At 41.7% G+C, this 18,502-nt stretch overlaps 2 protein-coding genes across 2 annotated transcripts; both read left to right on the forward strand.

The window, feature by feature from the left end:
- Positions 1 to 207: 207 nt before the first annotated feature.
- On the forward strand, positions 208 to 4,929 carry fstl3 (follistatin-like 3 (secreted glycoprotein)). The gene is made up of 5 exons (XM_070908391.1): positions 208 to 393; positions 846 to 1,031; positions 2,870 to 3,085; positions 3,184 to 3,411; positions 3,518 to 4,929. Exons 1-5 carry the CDS (start codon positions 324 to 326, stop codon positions 3,568 to 3,570), a joined length of 753 nt encoding a protein of 250 aa, XP_070764492.1. The 5' UTR covers positions 208 to 323; the 3' UTR covers positions 3,571 to 4,929.
- Positions 4,930 to 12,628: 7,699 nt separating this feature from the next.
- LOC139287840 (E3 ubiquitin-protein ligase RNF126-like) lies at positions 12,629 to 18,157 on the forward strand. Its single transcript, XM_070909032.1, has 9 exons — positions 12,629 to 12,728; positions 14,155 to 14,213; positions 14,928 to 14,988; positions 15,486 to 15,721; positions 15,879 to 15,947; positions 16,048 to 16,117; positions 16,237 to 16,330; positions 16,829 to 16,944; positions 17,056 to 18,157. Exons 1-9 carry the CDS (start codon positions 12,654 to 12,656, stop codon positions 17,233 to 17,235), a joined length of 960 nt encoding a protein of 319 aa, XP_070765133.1. The 5' UTR covers positions 12,629 to 12,653; the 3' UTR covers positions 17,236 to 18,157.
- Positions 18,158 to 18,502: the final 345 nt, after the last annotated feature.

The raw sequence follows: 18,502 nt of genomic DNA on the forward strand, positions 1-18,502 counted from the left end.
TGCCCAGCGTCTGGCGCTGGAGGGCATGGATCATTTCCCGACTCTGGAAATTGAGTCAGAGTCAAACTGTGTCCTGCCCTGGCTTATTACTGGCTGAGAGGATCGCCCATCCCAGCAGCATAATTCCATCTGGGCTAAATATTTATACAGAGGGGGAACGACATCACTTATCCACAACACATTCATTCACATGAGGGAGAGCTACCTCCAAAGCTGAGTTAGAGTGATCCGCTCTGTGTGCCTGTGAGGAACGTCACTCCTTCTCGCTGATATTTGCCCCGGCAAGCTTTCAGAAAAGGGTTTTGTACTAACCAGAGTACAAGATGAGCTTCTTCATCCCTGTTTTTGCTGTGATTCTCACTTTTCATCAGATTGGGAGGAATCCTGCCAGTGGTGAGTGGACTTTTTTTCTTTCTTTTTAGTAGGACCACAATTTTTTAAAAGCTTTTAAAATAATCGAATGAATTAATCCTCTTGCAGTTATCATAATGATTGGGGTATTTTTATCCTGAATTCACATTTATGTACCATCTTTACTTCAGCCTTTTTTTCTCTTTTTTTTTTAAGTGCATCCATCAGTTTCTTGTATATATACTTGTTTGGTAATATATATACAATGAATGCCTGTGTGTGAAACATCCTAGCAGACAGGTGCTGTATATTAGCATTCTATAATGGAAACAATACTACACTTTTTAAATTAGCCATTTATTTAATGGATATTGACGTGGAAAAGTCCAGCTGACAATAATTCAAAATGATGTAAAACACTTTTCATGTATACTTTTATTAGCTTATATGTGTTTGAGTAAATTGACTTGTTTTATTTATGCTGCTATCTCTAGCTGGGATGTGCTGGCTGCAGCAGAGTCAAGAGCAAAGGTGCGACATGGTGCTGATGAGAGGGGTGACCAGAGAGGAGTGCTGTGCCGGGGACCGTCTGGACACAGCGTGGTCCAACACCAGCCTGCCCATGAATGAGGTCAGCCTGCTGGGCTTCCTGGGAATTGTCTCCTGTAAACCATGCAAAGGTAAACAGACCATTGAAAGAAAACACAACTCAGTTGAATCTGCCAAGTAGAAGGAATCAGTTACTTGTGTATAGCTTTGGTTTATCACAGCAGGGCACAGTATTAGTCATTGCATGTGACTCAAAAGTTAACTGCTGTACTAAACTGCTTCAAACCCACATTTAAATTCTTAACAGTCGCAATTGTTAATAAACATTATAAAAAACTCAGGCTGCTACTGTCAGTGGTAGTTTTAAGGTAAGTACTGGGAGTTTTAATCACTGCTTGGATATCATTTGCAGACTTAAACCAGAAGTTTTATCATGTGTTTTAAATATCAGAGGGACAAAATTAGCTATCCCACTACACAAAATAACAGTGGGGAGGAGTGAAAGTTAATTCAAACCACGTCATTTGTGAATCAAGATATTTACACAGCGAGTTCCCGCTGCAGCTAACGAAATGCAGACGTGGATGGAGGAGAGGCGTTCCACATAACTCCACCCAGCTGTCCCGAGAAGCTTCCCCTCCTGGAATCTCTTCACGGTTCATTCAGGTTCACATGCAGATAAATTCTGTTTTCGTAAGCAGAGCTTGCACTATGTGATCATGGGCCAAAAATGTGAATTTCTCCATGTTGATAAGTTCCAGTAAAAAAAGAACTGAGCTACTGGCATTTTTAGGAAAACACACCCAACCCGCAGCCCCAGGTTTTTCTGGCCTTGTCATATGGCTTAAAGAAACTGAGAGGACAATTGTATTTAGATAAACCTGAAATAAGCAGAGAGACCAAAGGTAGCCTTCAGCTGTGTAAAAAATGAAATGACTCTCACATAAAGGTAAAAAACACATCACATGGAAATGGATCAGAACCTCCTCTTATTTGTTCACTTATTCTAACGCTAGTTAAAAAGGAGCCCTGTTTTCCTCCATGAGCAAAATAAGAAAATACATTCCTGCTGGCGAGAATAAATGCCTGCCACATGCCCAGATGTCTGGGACTCATAATGTGCAACACTATCTTGATCATTTGGAATTCTGTGGGAGGAAAACGTCGGTATCATGAATGGTACGTTAATGAGAGTTTAACGGTGGCTTGTCAATTCAGAGCAAGACACCTACATCGTCACGAGACCACAGTTTGTTTTCAGACATTCTCTTATTGGGAGACACGGAGGAGATAGAGAGCAAATGTATACAAGAGACAGAGTGTAAGATGGAAATTATCCAAAAGAAAAACAAACACGCAGCTCTGGAATAAAACAGGATGTTGAAGCGCTGGTAGAGACAGGAAATAAGAAATAAGTTCCTCATTGTTTACAGAATCCTCAGGACACCGAACTGATCAGGCATCATCTCTACAGACTCAGAAAGGTCCTGGGAAGAGACCTGTGTGCATTGTCTCATGTTGACTCGGCACTGTGTAGGATTACAGTTCCTCCTGTGCTTTGACATTTTGGGGGTGTCAGAAGAGCTCGGGGCTTCCTCATCTCTCAGCCTGTAAACTTCTCTGACAGCTATTTGAACTCTGTCTACCTCAGAGCCCCTCCGTCCCCTCTGCGGGAGCTTAGCCCGGTCTGTGTGCAGCCGTACACATAGATCTGTTATGAAAACACGCCAGCCTCACATTCCACCAGGCGAGACACCCCTGTGTGTAATGGTCAATAAAGAGATGTGATTATTGTAAATATTGTGCAAGGTGAAAACTGTGTTTTGGTCTGGGAAAACCCCAGATCTCAAGCTTTTGTATGTTTTGTATGAAAATGCCTGCGGATCACCTGATGTCTGCAGACTTGTTAATATAGTAACATTACACTGACACTCACACACATGTGAAACCACTCGCTGTGCTTTTGTAGAGACTTGCGAGGGAGTGAAATGCAGTCCTGGGAAGGTTTGCAAAATGAAGACGGGAAGGCCTCAGTGTGTGTGCTCTCCAGACTGCGCTAACATTTCCCAGAAGCATGCTGTGTGCGGCAGCGACGGGAAGTCGTATAAGGATGAGTGTACTCTGCTGATGGCCCGCTGCATGGGACACCCGGACCTGGAGGTCATGTACCAAGGAGACTGCAAAAGTAAGCAAGATGTATCCAGTTTATGCTAAGCTAAGACGTTCTGCACAAAAGCAAAATAAGCTAACCGTCTAAGCTAACTTTTTTCATGTCCTGCACAGAGTCGTGCTCCAGCGTGGTGTGTCCAGGCACCCACACCTGTGTGACTGACCAGACCAACAGTGCTCACTGTGTTATGTGCCGCACAACTCCCTGCCCAATACCCATGCCGTCTGAGCAGCCCATCTGTGGCAATGACAACATCACTTACCCCAGCGCCTGCCACCTCCGCCGGGCCACCTGCTTCCTCGGCCGCTCCATAGGAGTCCGCCACTACGGCCACTGCAACAGTAAGGCTACAAAAACACCTGTCACTTTCTCTTTTCACCTGCCTTACTTGTCTGTAACAATATAAGAAACATGCAAATCAGTGTTGACTCTCTTTCCTTTGTGCAGATCCCCCTCGTAAACCTCAAGACTTCGAAGGCAGCGAGGAAAACGCTGTCTAGATGGACGATTCCTGACACAGTCCTTTTGCAGGAGATGAATTTCCAAGTGTCACACCACTAGCTTCCCTTTTTTTTGACAATCAACCCCCCCCCCCCCCCCCCCCTTGTACACAGAATGACGATACATTTGATATGGAAGATCTCTGTTGGAAGACATACATTAGTGTAACTGCCTTAAAAAAAGAGCTCCAAAAACCTGCAAGCAATTTGCGTTAATCTTGTGTTATTTGGGAGACAGGAGCAGATGAACACGTGTGTCGAGATGGAAACATCTCATGAGCTCTTTGGGAGATGTGTGCATATTGTAAATAGAATACCACTACTATTTATTGGAGAAGGTATCAAACTCTATTTATGTTTTTATCCTAGTAACAAATCCATATATCCTTGGGAAAGCTGATGTAAAAAAAATGTATTTATTGTGTTTTGTTTATTGTGTATGTACAATAGCGGTCACTGGCATTGGCATTTTACGTCTTTTTACAGTTTTTACAGTCTCCATTCCCCACAAACAAACAGTTTTCCCTCATAAGCTGATGGAAAGCAACGGTAATTTGTTTGGAAAGTTGATACCACTTTATAGCCTGCCAATGTGGTTTCAATTCACCACAAACAAGAACAGGACCACTACAGTTGTAACTAGCTTTTGTCTGGAGGTGAGGGAGGGGAAACAAACCTGTTTAGTCTCCCCCCACCCACACACACACACACACGTTTACTCTGGATCCTGATCCAAACTCTCGGCCACCCGCTGATCACTAAAATTAACAGTTTGGTTGTGCTTGCAGGAGTCTCAGAAGACTGTTGGTACAAGCCCCAAAATCTCCACAATACCTCCTCTGTCGAGTGCTTCGCTTTGTTTTCTAAATGCATTTTTGTAGGTCATGCTAGTTCATTCCGTTGCTGTTTTGCTGCTTTGATTTGATTGGAATTTTTTAAAAGCACTTACTGGACAGACAAATGTAATTAGCATCGTCTGATTGAAAGGAAAATTGAATTTGTCTGAGAATGAGCCGTAATTTAGGCCTCTTGAACATACCTGATTACACTGCCATCAGGGATGAGTCAATCTGTTCGTTGTTGACACTGGTAAACCTGGTAGACGTCGATACAAATGACCAAATTTCAAATGGTCAAGTGGTCCAATTAAATCTTTGAACTCAAAAACAGATGTCTGAAATACTTTAAACAATCCTTTCGGTGTGTTATGGAACATTTCAATGACTCTCCTGTAAATAACAGTCTCGTGTGTACCTACCCGTGTACCTACTGTGAAATTTGAATGATAAATGCATCAACATATTTTTGTATTTTTGTACTGCCATTTCAAAACAACATAAAGTTGAATATTTGTCACAACGTGTCTTCTTTCTTTTACAACTTTTAAACCGGGAACATACTTGATTCTGGCCACATTTGATAACAATGCACACACTACTCTCAAACTGAATTGGAGTGGAAGTGTGGATTTTTCTAAACTGTGTCACAGTCTTAATCATAGCTGGTTTCAGCCAAATGAGATCATACTTGCACCCTAAAGGGAACTGGACAGCGTTCCCCTCATGCTGGGGTTTGGGCTGGTAGGTCAGGCTCCAGCTTAGTTTATGCGTGCAGTGGTTAGACCTCCTATCCTGTGCGTGCGGTGGCTGAGTTGCGACTCCGACAGGCTCTTGCACTCTCATGTGAGAGGCCGGCGGACAATCAAATCCAGGCTGGGTGGCTTTTCTCCCCTGTCTCCTCAGGGATGTCCCTCTGCTCTGGTTTAGGTGGGAGGGGTCAGGGGGATGGAGGGCCAAGGAACTCAGGAATGAATGTTTCGAAGCACTGAGGCCTGGGTACTGACTCACTTTCCTGTGTGAAGTGCCTCCCTTGTTTTTCTGTCTTTCTCTCCTTCCTCAGAATCCTGAGCTCCGCCGTGCAGCAGCATCTGGTTCAACTTTAGGGAGATGTTTATATTCCTGTCCAAGTACCCTTTTATTACACTGGGAATGGAATTAGATGTTTTGTTAGTTCGAACAGGGCAAACAACAATGCCACCGAGGGGCTGTTGCTGTGCCCAGAAATGTGCCTTTTAACGTTGTCTGTGTATTGGTCAGACTTTGTCATCAGGCATGCAGACATGACTTAAGAGTGGCCCACTGGACTTGTCTGGGCAGAGGACTTCTATCCAATGAGGACCCCTCACGCCAGTCCACACTCCATCTTTGGGATTGATACATTCCAGATATTCCATCTAAACTTTAATTGCCTAATCCATGCCTCATTATGTGAGATGTATGTGGAAAATATAATGCCAATTATCCCCGTGCCTTTTATGAGTGCGAGCCATCTATAAATTCTTCCGTGACCCACACAATAAACTCACCAAACCAGTGTTTCTCGCCATAGTTTAAAAAGTGGCAACCCCACAGGAATTCCCAGTGAACACCCACTAAAATAAAGCATTTGCCGCACTTTGCGGTGCATATGTTGAAATGGCTGCGGCCTTCCAGTAAAATACACAATTTAAAAAATAAGATGAGGCAGCACTTTTGAGACATGCATCTGGACAAACCATCCTGACTGATACAAGACAAGTCAAATCCCATTTGCTGTTGTCATTATGACTGTGTAATACCTTCACCAGGAGCAGCCTGTAGATCATTATCACACAGCCCTCTGACTGATGTCGGATATGATGCGCCTGTGTCACACCGGCAGTGGAAATGACATAACCACAGAGTAAACCCTAAGAGCCAGCTATTCTGATTACACTCAACATGAGACCACAGGAATTCTCTGCCCGCTTTACTCCATATTTCATCCTTTTTTCTACATGTTATGGTCTGTGGTGCGGCCATTGAGGGGTCAGCCTCACTTCCACTAGAACACAGCTTTGTGTGTGTGTGTGTGTGTGTGTGTGTGTGTGTGTGTGTGTGTGTGTTTGTCTGTATGTTTGAGTGGTGGGTGTGATTATGGGTGCATCTCTCCTGCTGGGGCTCACCTGTTATAAGCATGGGATCAGTCACACGCATTACATCACAACCTCTGGCTGAGTTGTTTATATCCCTACAAACACAAGGGGTTATGATGTGACGCCCACACTGACATTTCAGGCCTGCGTAATCATCCTGCTCTGATATGCCGAGCTTCTTTCTCAACGACGTCCACATGGTATCATTTCCGCCAAGTTGCCGTACTACTTCCAGTAAGTTAACAGCCAACATGTAGATCTGAAATGATGTTGTGATGAAACCAGGCACTGCGGCATGTTTCGGAGACCACCCACTCTCTGGATCGCGCCACTGGATTGTAAACAGCTCAGTCCCACAGCTGAAACTAATAGATATCAGATCCATCACTCCAGCACATCAGAATATACAGTATCTGCCTCAGACATAATTTTCCAGACTTGCTTTGTTACATGGCAAGTCTTTTAATTTTCCACATGTGCCGACAATTAACTTGCGACAATTCATCACTGTACTGACACAACAGCCCACACTCCAGCCTCATAGTTTACACTGCTACAGATGATGTTTTATGTGTTTCTCGGAAAAGCTTTTCACTTTTTATGATCTCTGATTTGAGCTCATGTATATTTTATTGAAGCGTTTTATACCAATCAGCCAAACTGTCATCATTGATCAATACTCATTAACCAGTTTTTAGACATGCTGAAGACAACAGCATCTTATAGATAAGAAGAAAACTATTTAGGAAATGTTAAAGTTTCATTTTGAATCCAAATTTTCAAGGCAAATCATCAGTTCATGCTTTTACTACATAAAGATGGAAAGAACGCTGCTCTTAAAAAAAATCCATCAGCTGTGATTCATTTGCTCTGAGAAACTGCGCAACCAAGTCTACTATCACCACTTTAAGCAACAACTGAAAACCCAGGCAGGTTTATTGCAAATGAGCAGTGTTTGTCGGGGATTTGGTCGGGATCAGATCACCAACAACAAATCAGTCACAGAATAACAAGTTAGGAAGTTGTGCAAATGCTAATTGTCCCCAATTATTCTTGGGGAATTGTTTCACTTCCTCGTCGTGACCTCTGGGACGGCCTCTCTTCTGGCTCTGTGTGTGGTCGGGCCCATATGTACTAAGTCTAACAGGAGGAAAATGTACTGGGAATACAACAAAATATACTGCTAAGCTTCGAATGTTAAATGTAAATGCAAAATATGAATTGTTATCCGAGATAAAGCCACTTTGTTATGGTATTGAATAAGCATTTAGGTACTGTCTGAGACTCCTCAGGGGTTTTCAAATGTTCGGGAACACGTGTGCCTGAGACTAGTATAACACAAGATTGTTGCCTCCCCTGCCTTGGCACTGACAAGGTCATTGAATTAACTCTGGTTTGAGTTCATGTTGAAATATCAAGCCACATAACTGAAAAAAAAGTAAATGAAGTGTGATAATTGGGCTACACTTAGTTCCCAAACTTGACTCAAATTGAGCCCAATTGTGCAATTTGAGGCTTGGAAAATTACCAGGCCATGACCATAATCTCTCATCAGCTTTTCAGGTGGCTCTCGCATAGAAACAAGACAGAAATACCTTTTTTTTTTTATAAGCCTTGGCCCAGATACCTGCTTGTTTATAATGGAAAGTTTGTTGGTTATCATGGAAAGTTGGTTGAACATTTAATTTGCCGTCATGCGTTTCGGTATGCCATGCTAATTCAGCAAAACAAGAGTGGGAAAGCTGCTTCAGTTCAGATTTCATTCGATTTTGCCCGCTTATTATCAGCAGCTTCTTTTAGTTGAACAGCTACAATAGCCAATAGGACACACCTAATTAAATCATCTGTTAGGAGATACTCTGCTTGTCGAAGTAGGACAGTGTACCACAAATGAACTCAGGAGGCCCATATGGTATCTATTCCCCCAGACTACAGAGCTGCACATCTTGTAAACTGACTGATGGTCAGTTTTAGATTAGAGGAGTAACTGCACCCATGCATAGTGTTATTAGCTCCAGTGCCGCTTGGTGTGGACTGCGGAGGCTACGAGATATACTCTGATATAAACTGTGTGCGCAAACACACAAACATGCACACACTCACGCATACTGTAAATACTGTGCAAAATATTCTAACAACACACTCTGTAAACCCCCACACACAGGACTAAAAACATATCCTCACCCACACTCTCTCACACACACACACACACAGACACAGATTTACACATACACAGACTGCATGCCAAAAACAATATTCCAGACACTCCAGAAGGGAATATTCTACACGGTCTTCTTCTCATACACACACTTTGTAATTGTCTTTTTTTATGTCCTCATTTCACACCCAGCCACCTGCTGGGGAATTTCTTGTTGAAACGAAAATCCTTGTCTCCTGTGGAGGTTCGCGGTTGGTGTTGCTATGTAGGATCGGCTGGGTAGAACAGATAACACTATGTCATGCTATCTTTTGTGTCTTGTGCTGAATGTACTTGTGTTTTCTTTGACTGTATACTGTATTACATCATTCTGTTTTGTGACTGTTGGTTAGTTAGACTGTACTTACAATGTCATACAGTTGTCTTAGTCTTAGTCCTCTCGTTTTCAAAATGGCATTTATATAACCAGTGACAAGACTAAAAGGCTACAGACATGCTAGTGGCTCTGTGAGACTATGCACATAATGACATGATGATAACATGCTAATGTTTAGCAAGTATAATGTTCACCATGTTCACCATCTTAGTTTACCGTGTTAGCATGCTAACACTTGCTAATTAATACTGATCTCAAAGTCCAGCTGAGACTGTTGGGAATAGTTTTGAAGGTGTTTGGTCATAAACCAAAGTTCTGGACTATTTTAAATTTTGACCTGATGATGGCGCTAGATCCAAAGTTAAGGGGTCACCTAAGTTGAGCAGGAAGTGAATGTCTGTACCAAATGTTTGTTGACACATTTCTCTAAAAACCAAACATATGCCTCGTGGTGGTGCTACATGAAAAGTTATCAGACTACCAAAGTCAGTAGGATTCATTCCCTTGGCACCATGAATGTCTGTACAAAATGAATCCATCTAATAGTTGTTGAGATATTTCTGTCTGAACCAAAATGGTGGACCGACTTTTTAACCATGCCGCCAGAGTGGTTAAAAAGTAACAAGTAACAAGTAAAAAGAAACATACATTGATAGAGTGAGAAGTATTCAAACTGTTACAACAATAGTATTTTGAAGTGAGTGCACTGCACATGATTAGGACAGATTGCAACAATCTCGTCAAACTCTCTCTGAAACATCTGCAGTGAGTGACCACAAACACTCCACGACTACAAAGGCGGTTGAACCTTTGCTAAGTTGCTAATTGTACACATATGTTCCTCTAGCAACATCTATATTTTGTTAGCTGCCCAGTGATGTAATCCTAAACAGTGATGTACCGACGTAGTACCGAGGGATTTTGTTCTAGAACACAAGCAGAGCGGAAAAACACTGTACAGGACAGAAGGGATACCTGCTGTGATTCAAATATGTGTATATATATGCTGAGGTTTATTTTTTCAAAGACAGCTTTGTCCATCACTAATGTTGACGTTTACAGCCTTTTTGCTGTTTTGCCCAGGGATCTTACGGTGTGTGTGTGTATAATGCTTAGCTCTTGTGACACATGGCCTCAGACAGAGTGTGTCCGGAGGGAGAGAGAGTCTTCGATGGGTGGGACTGAAAACAAGTGACGCATGACTAAGAGGCCCAGGAAGTTCCAGCAGGCGGCGGTTATTGCTGAGTGTGTGGATCTACGTGTGTGTTTATGTGTGTGTGTGTGAGTGTGTGTGATTTGGGGGGCCCAGAGGGACTGTGTGGGGCAATCCCGGCTGGAGTGTCTGGAAAAACTCTATGGAGTGACAAAAGCAGCAGTGTCCCTTGCAGCATATCTGTCTGCTGCCTTGGCTGCAACACTTTATTGCCTCTTAGAGTGTGATAGAAATGAAACTGTAAAAAGTAGGCCGACAAAACAACAAGTCACTGTACGTGGATGTACGTGTGCACGTGCACATACATGCATGTGCAGTCTAAAAGCCACTTAATTACAGTGGCAGGAAGAAACACAATTAGTTACTTCCACCCCTTGCAGTGTTTTGCAGCATGTGTTTAATCCAAATCACAGCAAGAAAACATCTAATATATTCCTACTTCCTCAAAAGCAGTGCGGTTCACTTGTCCAATAATATGTTTTTTGGTCAACAGTGTCCTAATCCTACATGATGTGGAAGGTCCCTCTGTCTCGTAGAGTGGCTTTCTGGCGCTCACATGACCTGTCTCTGACCCAAAGTCACTCACTCCCCAGATTGCATTGCTACAATGAGCATTCGACTGGGATGGCGGTGACGCACTGGGCGCTGAGAGACAATAGTTTACCTCAGCCAGGCAGACATAGCAAACCTCAGTCCTATCAGACCCTCTCTAATCTCAGCCCATGGGACATCCGTGTGTTTCCTGCTCCCACATGGCCAGATCAGACATAGCACCGGCCTGGAGAGGACATTGGAACTAACTATGTTACATTGCAAACTTTGCAGTGAGGACACATCCAGTCTTATTACTGTTAGGCCATTAGAACATGTGACAGAACAGCATTTTCTGCATAATAGTGAAATGGAGCAATATGTTAGTGTATGGTTGATACTAGGTACACTATGGATACATGGTTATATCCATAAAATGTATTATATTCAAAACAGTACACTCATAAAACACCATAGGAGCGGGTTGCATCCAGGGTTACTCTCCTCAAGAGCATAAAACGGAACATTTGTAAATAAAAATCAGCCCAGACAGCTTGAGAGACGTGATTGGCTGATGGGCAGTCGGACGGGAACTCCTACTTACTCTCAACATGTGGTGCCAAGCACAAGAGATACTCCAGACCTGTGTGACATGTTTATAGTCGTCAATCTGCAGTTCTGGTTATCACATTAAGGATACCTGTGAAAAAAAAATACTGAGGGAATTTTAATTTACAACTTTGAAAATAAAAACAGACCTGAATAACAAAATAAAATAATTTTTCCCTCCAATTCTTATGTAACTAAGTGATGTCTGAGAGACCTTCGCTGCTATCTCAGACAGACGCCAACAAGAACTTGGCTGTGTTCACATAAAAGGAGACAATGTCTTTCCCATGCGAGAGGCTCCTTATTTATGTCTCAGATTTGACACTTGACAAAATGCCTCCAACAACTATTGTCAAATAATCAAGGACAAAATACAAATCCACCTTTGACGAGATGTGTTGCTCAAAAAAAAACCAGATGCTGCACAAACTTTAAATGCTTCAAGTATGCCTGTTGGGCTCAAGAGGTGGTTGACCGGAATCCAATGGAAAAGTAACATGTGTCAAAATAAATCCAGTGCAATGCCAGATTGCAAAAACACATCTCTGGTTTTTCATGTGAACAGGGAGAGCAGGAGGGCTCTGAACCTGCAGGGTATGACATGAGTTCAGTGGAGACACAGTGTGGTGACATATGATACAGATTTGTTGGGGGGTATTACTAGGCTTTTATACTGGCATGTGAGTATGAATTAAGGACACCTTAACCTGGTTGTCCCAACATATAATAACCTGACTGAGGATCTCATGAATTCCAAAGGAAACTTACCAAGAGTGTATTGTATCCTCAGTCCCCAGCTACAATGTGAAATATAGTGATGCACTTGATACACAAAAGCACCACCATGTGGCAATACTTTATAAGACACACAATTGTTAGTGGTTGTCAAATGCAGATAGGTAGATAATTCAATGATTTGCAGTAAAATAAGCATTTATTTATTCCTTATGTTTACATCTATTGTAAAACAATTAATTAATTCATTATAATCCACTTACAATTTTCACTTTAATGTTAATATGTAATTCTATGAAAGCCTATAAATGCCCATCCACTAATGTTCCACTATTAGCTTGTTCTAGTCAAGGTGGACATTACCTTTATTCATATACTACATGTTATGTTATCTGGGATGCAGTGCAATCATTTCACTCACATGGTCGTCGTATTTTCTAGGAGGTTAACATTGACCTTTTCGGTGTTCCGTAGTCCTTCCCCCTCTCTACCTGTTTAGTGGCTAAAGATGGCTGAAGCTCCTCCATGGCCCAGCCGGTTCTTCTGTCACAGATGCTCAGCAGAGATTAGCCCTCGGCTTCCCGTAAGTACCATAGACAGAAAGTAAAGGTACAGACAGTTGGGCAAATGAAAAACACTGTAGTGTTGTTGTTACTCTGGTAGAAATCGTTGTAGCGGCGAGGCCAACAGTTAGCATGCTAACAGTATTAGCTGGCTGCTACGGGCCCCCGTTTATCTTGCTAACGCTACCCAGTGTTAGTTAGCTTGTTATCTAAGTAGTGGATCCGTCAGCCCCATACAACCACGAACTGCGTAGTCATTACAGACAGAGCACTGCTACTTTACTTGCGTAATTTGTAGCAACGTTTGGCTTGATCATTTGTTGATGACTGTGGCTTTACGAGGCATATTAGCCTAACTGTTAGCCGCATTGACTAGCAATAACGGTAACTGTTAACACTGTGATCGCGTCTAATCATTGGCTGTAGGTATTTCTTTTATCAATGAATCAATGGTAACACTAGTCTGCCTTAAGACTGTATGTGCTATATTGTTAATCACTTCTGTGAATGATCCAGCGGCAACAATGCCACTACGTCCTTTTCTTGTTTTGCCATTCAGTAAGGTACACCAGTGACATGCCTGTCACAGGCTAGAATGATCTGTCATAGACCTGCAAATGTGCCCTCCACAATGTAAATGATCAGCCACAGGTTTCTGGAGGTTGCTGGCAATGACCTGTGGTCGCATTAACACTTCTTACAGCACACCTCATTGATTGTTTAAAATAGCCTGTGTATTAGTTTCAGTTGAACCTTTTTCTGTAATTTCAACCATAGAAAATACAGCTGAATTATGGTCAGGGTATAAAAACCAACCAAACATAAAAAACATAAAGACAAAGACATTTAAATATCCAAGTTTAAGGTGTAAAAAATGATTTACGGTGTCAAGGTTTATGTGTGCATGTTTATATTAACTAAGGAATGTGTTGAACTTCAGGCTGCTGTAAGGTGTTAAGCAGTCGTAGGAAGAGGCAGTTATTTATTCCAGTGGTGATACCTGGAGGCTTTCCTAAGTATCTCGATAGGGGGGAAGAGACCCAGTTGATTTTCTCAGCTGTCCTCAGTGTTTTTTGAAGGGGCTCACAGGCGGTTTCCATGCCAGATCATCAGTCTCCCAACAGGATGGGGCCTTTTGTCAAGCCACCAGACACTTCACCCTGCTTTTCTTTGCATTTAGGTTTAATTCATATGAAAATGATTATCATCTTCTGTCTACTTTATCTCACTGTCCAGCCACGCCAGTAGAATTGTGTTTGCAGTTTACACTTGCCTCACACTGACACACTAATAGACTGTAGCTGTAGTGTTCATGCAAGTAATATTAATGAAAATCACTGGTTTAAATGAGAAGTGATGAATTTGAATGTCAGCAGCTGTTAGATAGTTGAGCCTATTATGATGAGTCTAACGTGTTGGTTTTTTCTACTTTTTGTTTGTTTACAGGAGTACACATGTCCAAGATGTGAGTCAGGGTTTATCGAGGAACTGCTGGAGGAGAGAAGGTGTGTATAAAGTGTATATTAAATACTACAGATAATGAAATTCCTCAAATAGTCTTTGCGAAGGATTTTTTCTTTGTATATATGTTTGGCCATCGTTCCTAACAGGTATGTCACTCACCAACATACAGTAACTGACATTTAGGATAAAAGTAAAACTCAGCACCAGTGCCTATAAGGGCAAGCAACACAAGCTTCAACCCAGTTCTTTCTGCAACAAATTCAATCAACATGATGCTATCTTTTCCTCCATACATGCTGCCATACAATCATTTATCACATGAGTGATTGCAATCTAGTTGCTGGTGCTAATAGATGGCATCGTAAAGCTGTGTAGGACAGAGTTACTGGTTTTCACTGGAAGTGGCCCCTCATAAAGGATAATTAACTCTGGGCACAACTCGACAACGATGGCATTGATTGCTGTCTGTGTCTTGGTCAGCTTCTTGGTTACTTGTATTACTGTCCTGTTTCTCAACTCATGTTTTTCAAGGTGTTACAGTTAAAATTGGACCCAAACCTCTACATTATACATGTAAAATCAGAAGGTGGGGGGGGGGGAGGGGTGAAGATAAGGGAATGAAATAGGACACCGAAAAACATGAAATCATAACAGTTGAAGTTGAATGGTGGAAACTATGACATATGGTGGAAAAATGTTCTTTTAATATTACTGAGTCGAGACATAACTTTGTCAACTATTTGTTCCCTGTTAAGTGCTGACAATGGCTCCATGTCTACCATCTCCAGCGGGCCCCAGAACCTGCATCCATTTGAGGTTTCTAATCTTTTCTACACAACCTCTTTCTGTCCTACTGCACTGTTGCATAATATTGTCAGGATTTCCTAAAATTGTTTCCACTGACGTCTTTTTTTGCTGCTCTTGTACTGGACGTGATGGAAGTCATCCTGGGGTTTCCACTTCTGCTTTTGCGACCGATGACAGTGTCGGTCTTTATAGTAATATTGCATTAATTGATTGGGCTGTTTTAACTTTGCCCAAAGATGAGTAACGTTCTTAGCTTGACATGTTATGTAAGTGCTGTGATGATACTGTTACCTCAGTAAACAGGGAGATTCTGTATGTCAGGTCAAATTTCCACCCAATAGAAATGCATGCTGATAGTCAACAAAACCCCCAATGCTTCAGGTGTGTTGTATTGACAATAAATAGTTGCGGGCGTGGAGATAAATCACAAAGCTTCACTGGTTTCTACCATCAAGATTACAGCACCTAGCCTTTTCTGTGTGCTTTCATCTCTTTTTTTCCTCCAGAATGCGGACCAGCACTTGTTTACATTCCCTTCCAGCTACGGTCAGTTTGCCCTGGGTGTCTTTGACGAACGCTTTGACTTCGGGGCTGGTTTGGGAACAGAGGACAACAGGGATACTGAAAACAGGCGGGAAAGGGAAACAGCATCACGGCAACGATATGGTGCCAGGCAACCGAGAAGTCGTCATGGTTCAAGACGACAAGCAGGGAGGCATGAGGGAGTTCCCACTTTAGAGGGGTAAGGAGCACAGTATGTGGCTTGTGGGACTTCTCGTCCCTCTCGTGCTTGAGCTTAATTCCAGACTTCCTTAATAGCGTCACATTTCATCACTTGGAAACCAGTTTCATTTCTCTCTCAATACATCTGTGTATTAGCTGTATGTTCTCTTTTGTAGAATCATTCAGCAGCTAGTGAATGGAATAATTGCACCTACTGCAATGCCAAATATTGGCGTTGGACCCTGGTAAGTCTCTGCAACAGAGTTATATAACCAGAAAACAAATTCTCAACACATTGTGCTATATATCTCCTAACTCTTTTAATGTTTAATAATTTTTTTAAAGGGGTGTTCTTCACTCAAATCCTATGGATTATGCCTGGGGTGCTAATGGACTAGATGCAATTATAACTCAGGTAATTTTAAAAAAGTGATTACTGTGCTTATTCAAAAAGAAAGCAGTACATGCAGTAAAATGCATCCAACATGTATTTCATTCAATTTATTTTCTAATCTTTTTTTCTCTCGTCTTTAGTTATTAAACCAGTTTGAGAACACAGGACCCCCACCTGCTGATAGGGATAAAATCAAAGGTCTTCCAACAGTACAAATTACAGATGAGCATGTTGGTAAGTTAAAACCTAACAATTGGCATTAGTATAATAGAATGTTTTATAGCTGGTTTCCTTTTTTTTTCGTCTTATATCTTAGATGGGCTGTACTATTTGCAAATTTGGACAGCCGTATAATTTTCTTAACAACAAATGGTTGCATGCTCTTATTACATGTCAGGCTGGCTTCCATGCCCCATCCTTATCTGCTGGTTTTATAATTATCCCAGTTACTTAAAACACCCATCCCATCAGGTTTTAGAGAGCTGGTTGTGCAACTGCCACTTTGTTTAGCTAAAGACAAGTCAGACTGGTTGCACAGTGTCTGAAAACCAAACTTTTCTTTTACAATTTAGCAGACATGTCAAGGCTTTACTGTGGAGATTAAAGATTGTGTTTTTCCAAATAACGTTGATAGTACATAATGTAATGTCACTATTGGTAATCTATCTATCCAAAACCACTTGACAGATCATATTTAGCAATTATACATTTTTAACATGCTCTATCCTTCAGCTTCAGGACTGGAATGTCCAGTGTGTAAAGAGGATTACAGTGTTGGAGAAAATGTGAGGCAGCTCCCATGCAATCACATGTTCCACAATGATTGCATAGTCCCCTGGCTGGAACAGGTATTAGACATCAGCTATCTAATGGTCTTCTCACTTTAATATTCACTCTGTGATAATGAGGTTACATCAGCAATTACACTCTTTCATATTTTTACCACTCTTTTTCTCCAGCATGACACGTGTCCAGTGTGCAGGAAAAGCTTGAGTGGGCAGAACACAGCAACGAACCCTCCAGAACTATCAGGGATGAACTTTACCTCCTCCTCTTCCTCCTCCTCCTCCTCTTCATCTTCCTCTACCCCTCAGTCCTCAAGTTCGACCAGCAACGAGAACTCCACTGATAACTCATAGAGAACATTTTGTCCATATCACCCTATGAGCTGTTTATAGCTCCTAGGCTGCTGTACTTCAGAGCGGTGACCTCCAGTCTCTCCCTGCTGTCGGGCAGAGACCTGAGTGCATCTCGCCAGGAGCACTCGAGCCTGATTCAGGGGTAAGTGAGATCCATGTATTTCTGCCCGTCCTGTTGCTCCCACCTTCATCAGGAATCTGAACAAAGGGAGGGGCGGAGGCCCTGGAGTGCAGCTTCTGTCAGGGAGGATGTGGAGAAGCACGGAAACTTCAAGAGGCTCGATCCGCCTGAATCACCTCATACAGGAAGAGAAAACAAAGGAATCCAAAGGTAGAAGACTCGGGACAACAAGACAGTTGCTGTTCTTTTGTGTTTTTTTAATCTCCATACTTGTATGATTTAAAATGAACCACTTTTGCCACAGAAGCAAAAAAGAAATGTACAGTTATTCCTTTTTATAAGTAGCATTCATATCTCACAGATAAAATGACCCAAAGTGCACTGCAGTGCATTTTTCAAGTGTGCACTTAAGGACGGATATTACATTTGATACCTTTTTAGTTCTCAAAAGAAAATTACAATAGTTTATGGACTTATTTTATTGTCAAGATCCACTTACTGTTTAAGATTACCTGACACCACACAGGTACCATTTCTTTGCACTTGAAATGCGTCAAATTGCAGTAATTTTGTGCTGTTTGGATAATGATGTGGATAATCATTACTAAATTACACACAAGGATCTGCAAGCCTAAAATGTGGATCAGCTTAAACACTTAGAAACATTTCAATGCATTTTAACTTAAAGGTAAATTAAATATTTTCTAAAGTTGCCAGTTGAAAATGATTGATGTGCAGTATGATCGTGTCCAAAAAATGAACTGAAAATAAAGATGTTTGGGTGCTACCACTCAAAATTAATGTAAAGCGTTCTGTGTGTGTGTGTGTGTGTGTGTGTGTATATATATATATATAATATTCTTTGAAGGTCTAATCATGAGTCATAAAATGGACTTAAAGACATCCATGGTAGAATTTAGCTTGTTTCAAGAACTGACGGTAACTACGAACAAATGTGTTTTTGTTGTATTAAACAACCACAGGGGCAAAATCTGTTCTTTAGCTGCACTCTGTGGTGCTGTGGTTAGACACTAGGTGGGAGTGCTGTAAAACAAGCAGGAAATGATTCCAAATTTGTATCATTGAACATAAAAAAAATAGTCAACTTGTTTGTCTGAATACCAAATAAAGAAAATAGTAGTATGG

Source organism: Enoplosus armatus, chromosome 7 (genome assembly GCF_043641665.1).
Source record: "Enoplosus armatus isolate fEnoArm2 chromosome 7, fEnoArm2.hap1, whole genome shotgun sequence".
NCBI lineage: Eukaryota > Metazoa > Chordata > Actinopteri > Centrarchiformes > Enoplosidae > Enoplosus > Enoplosus armatus.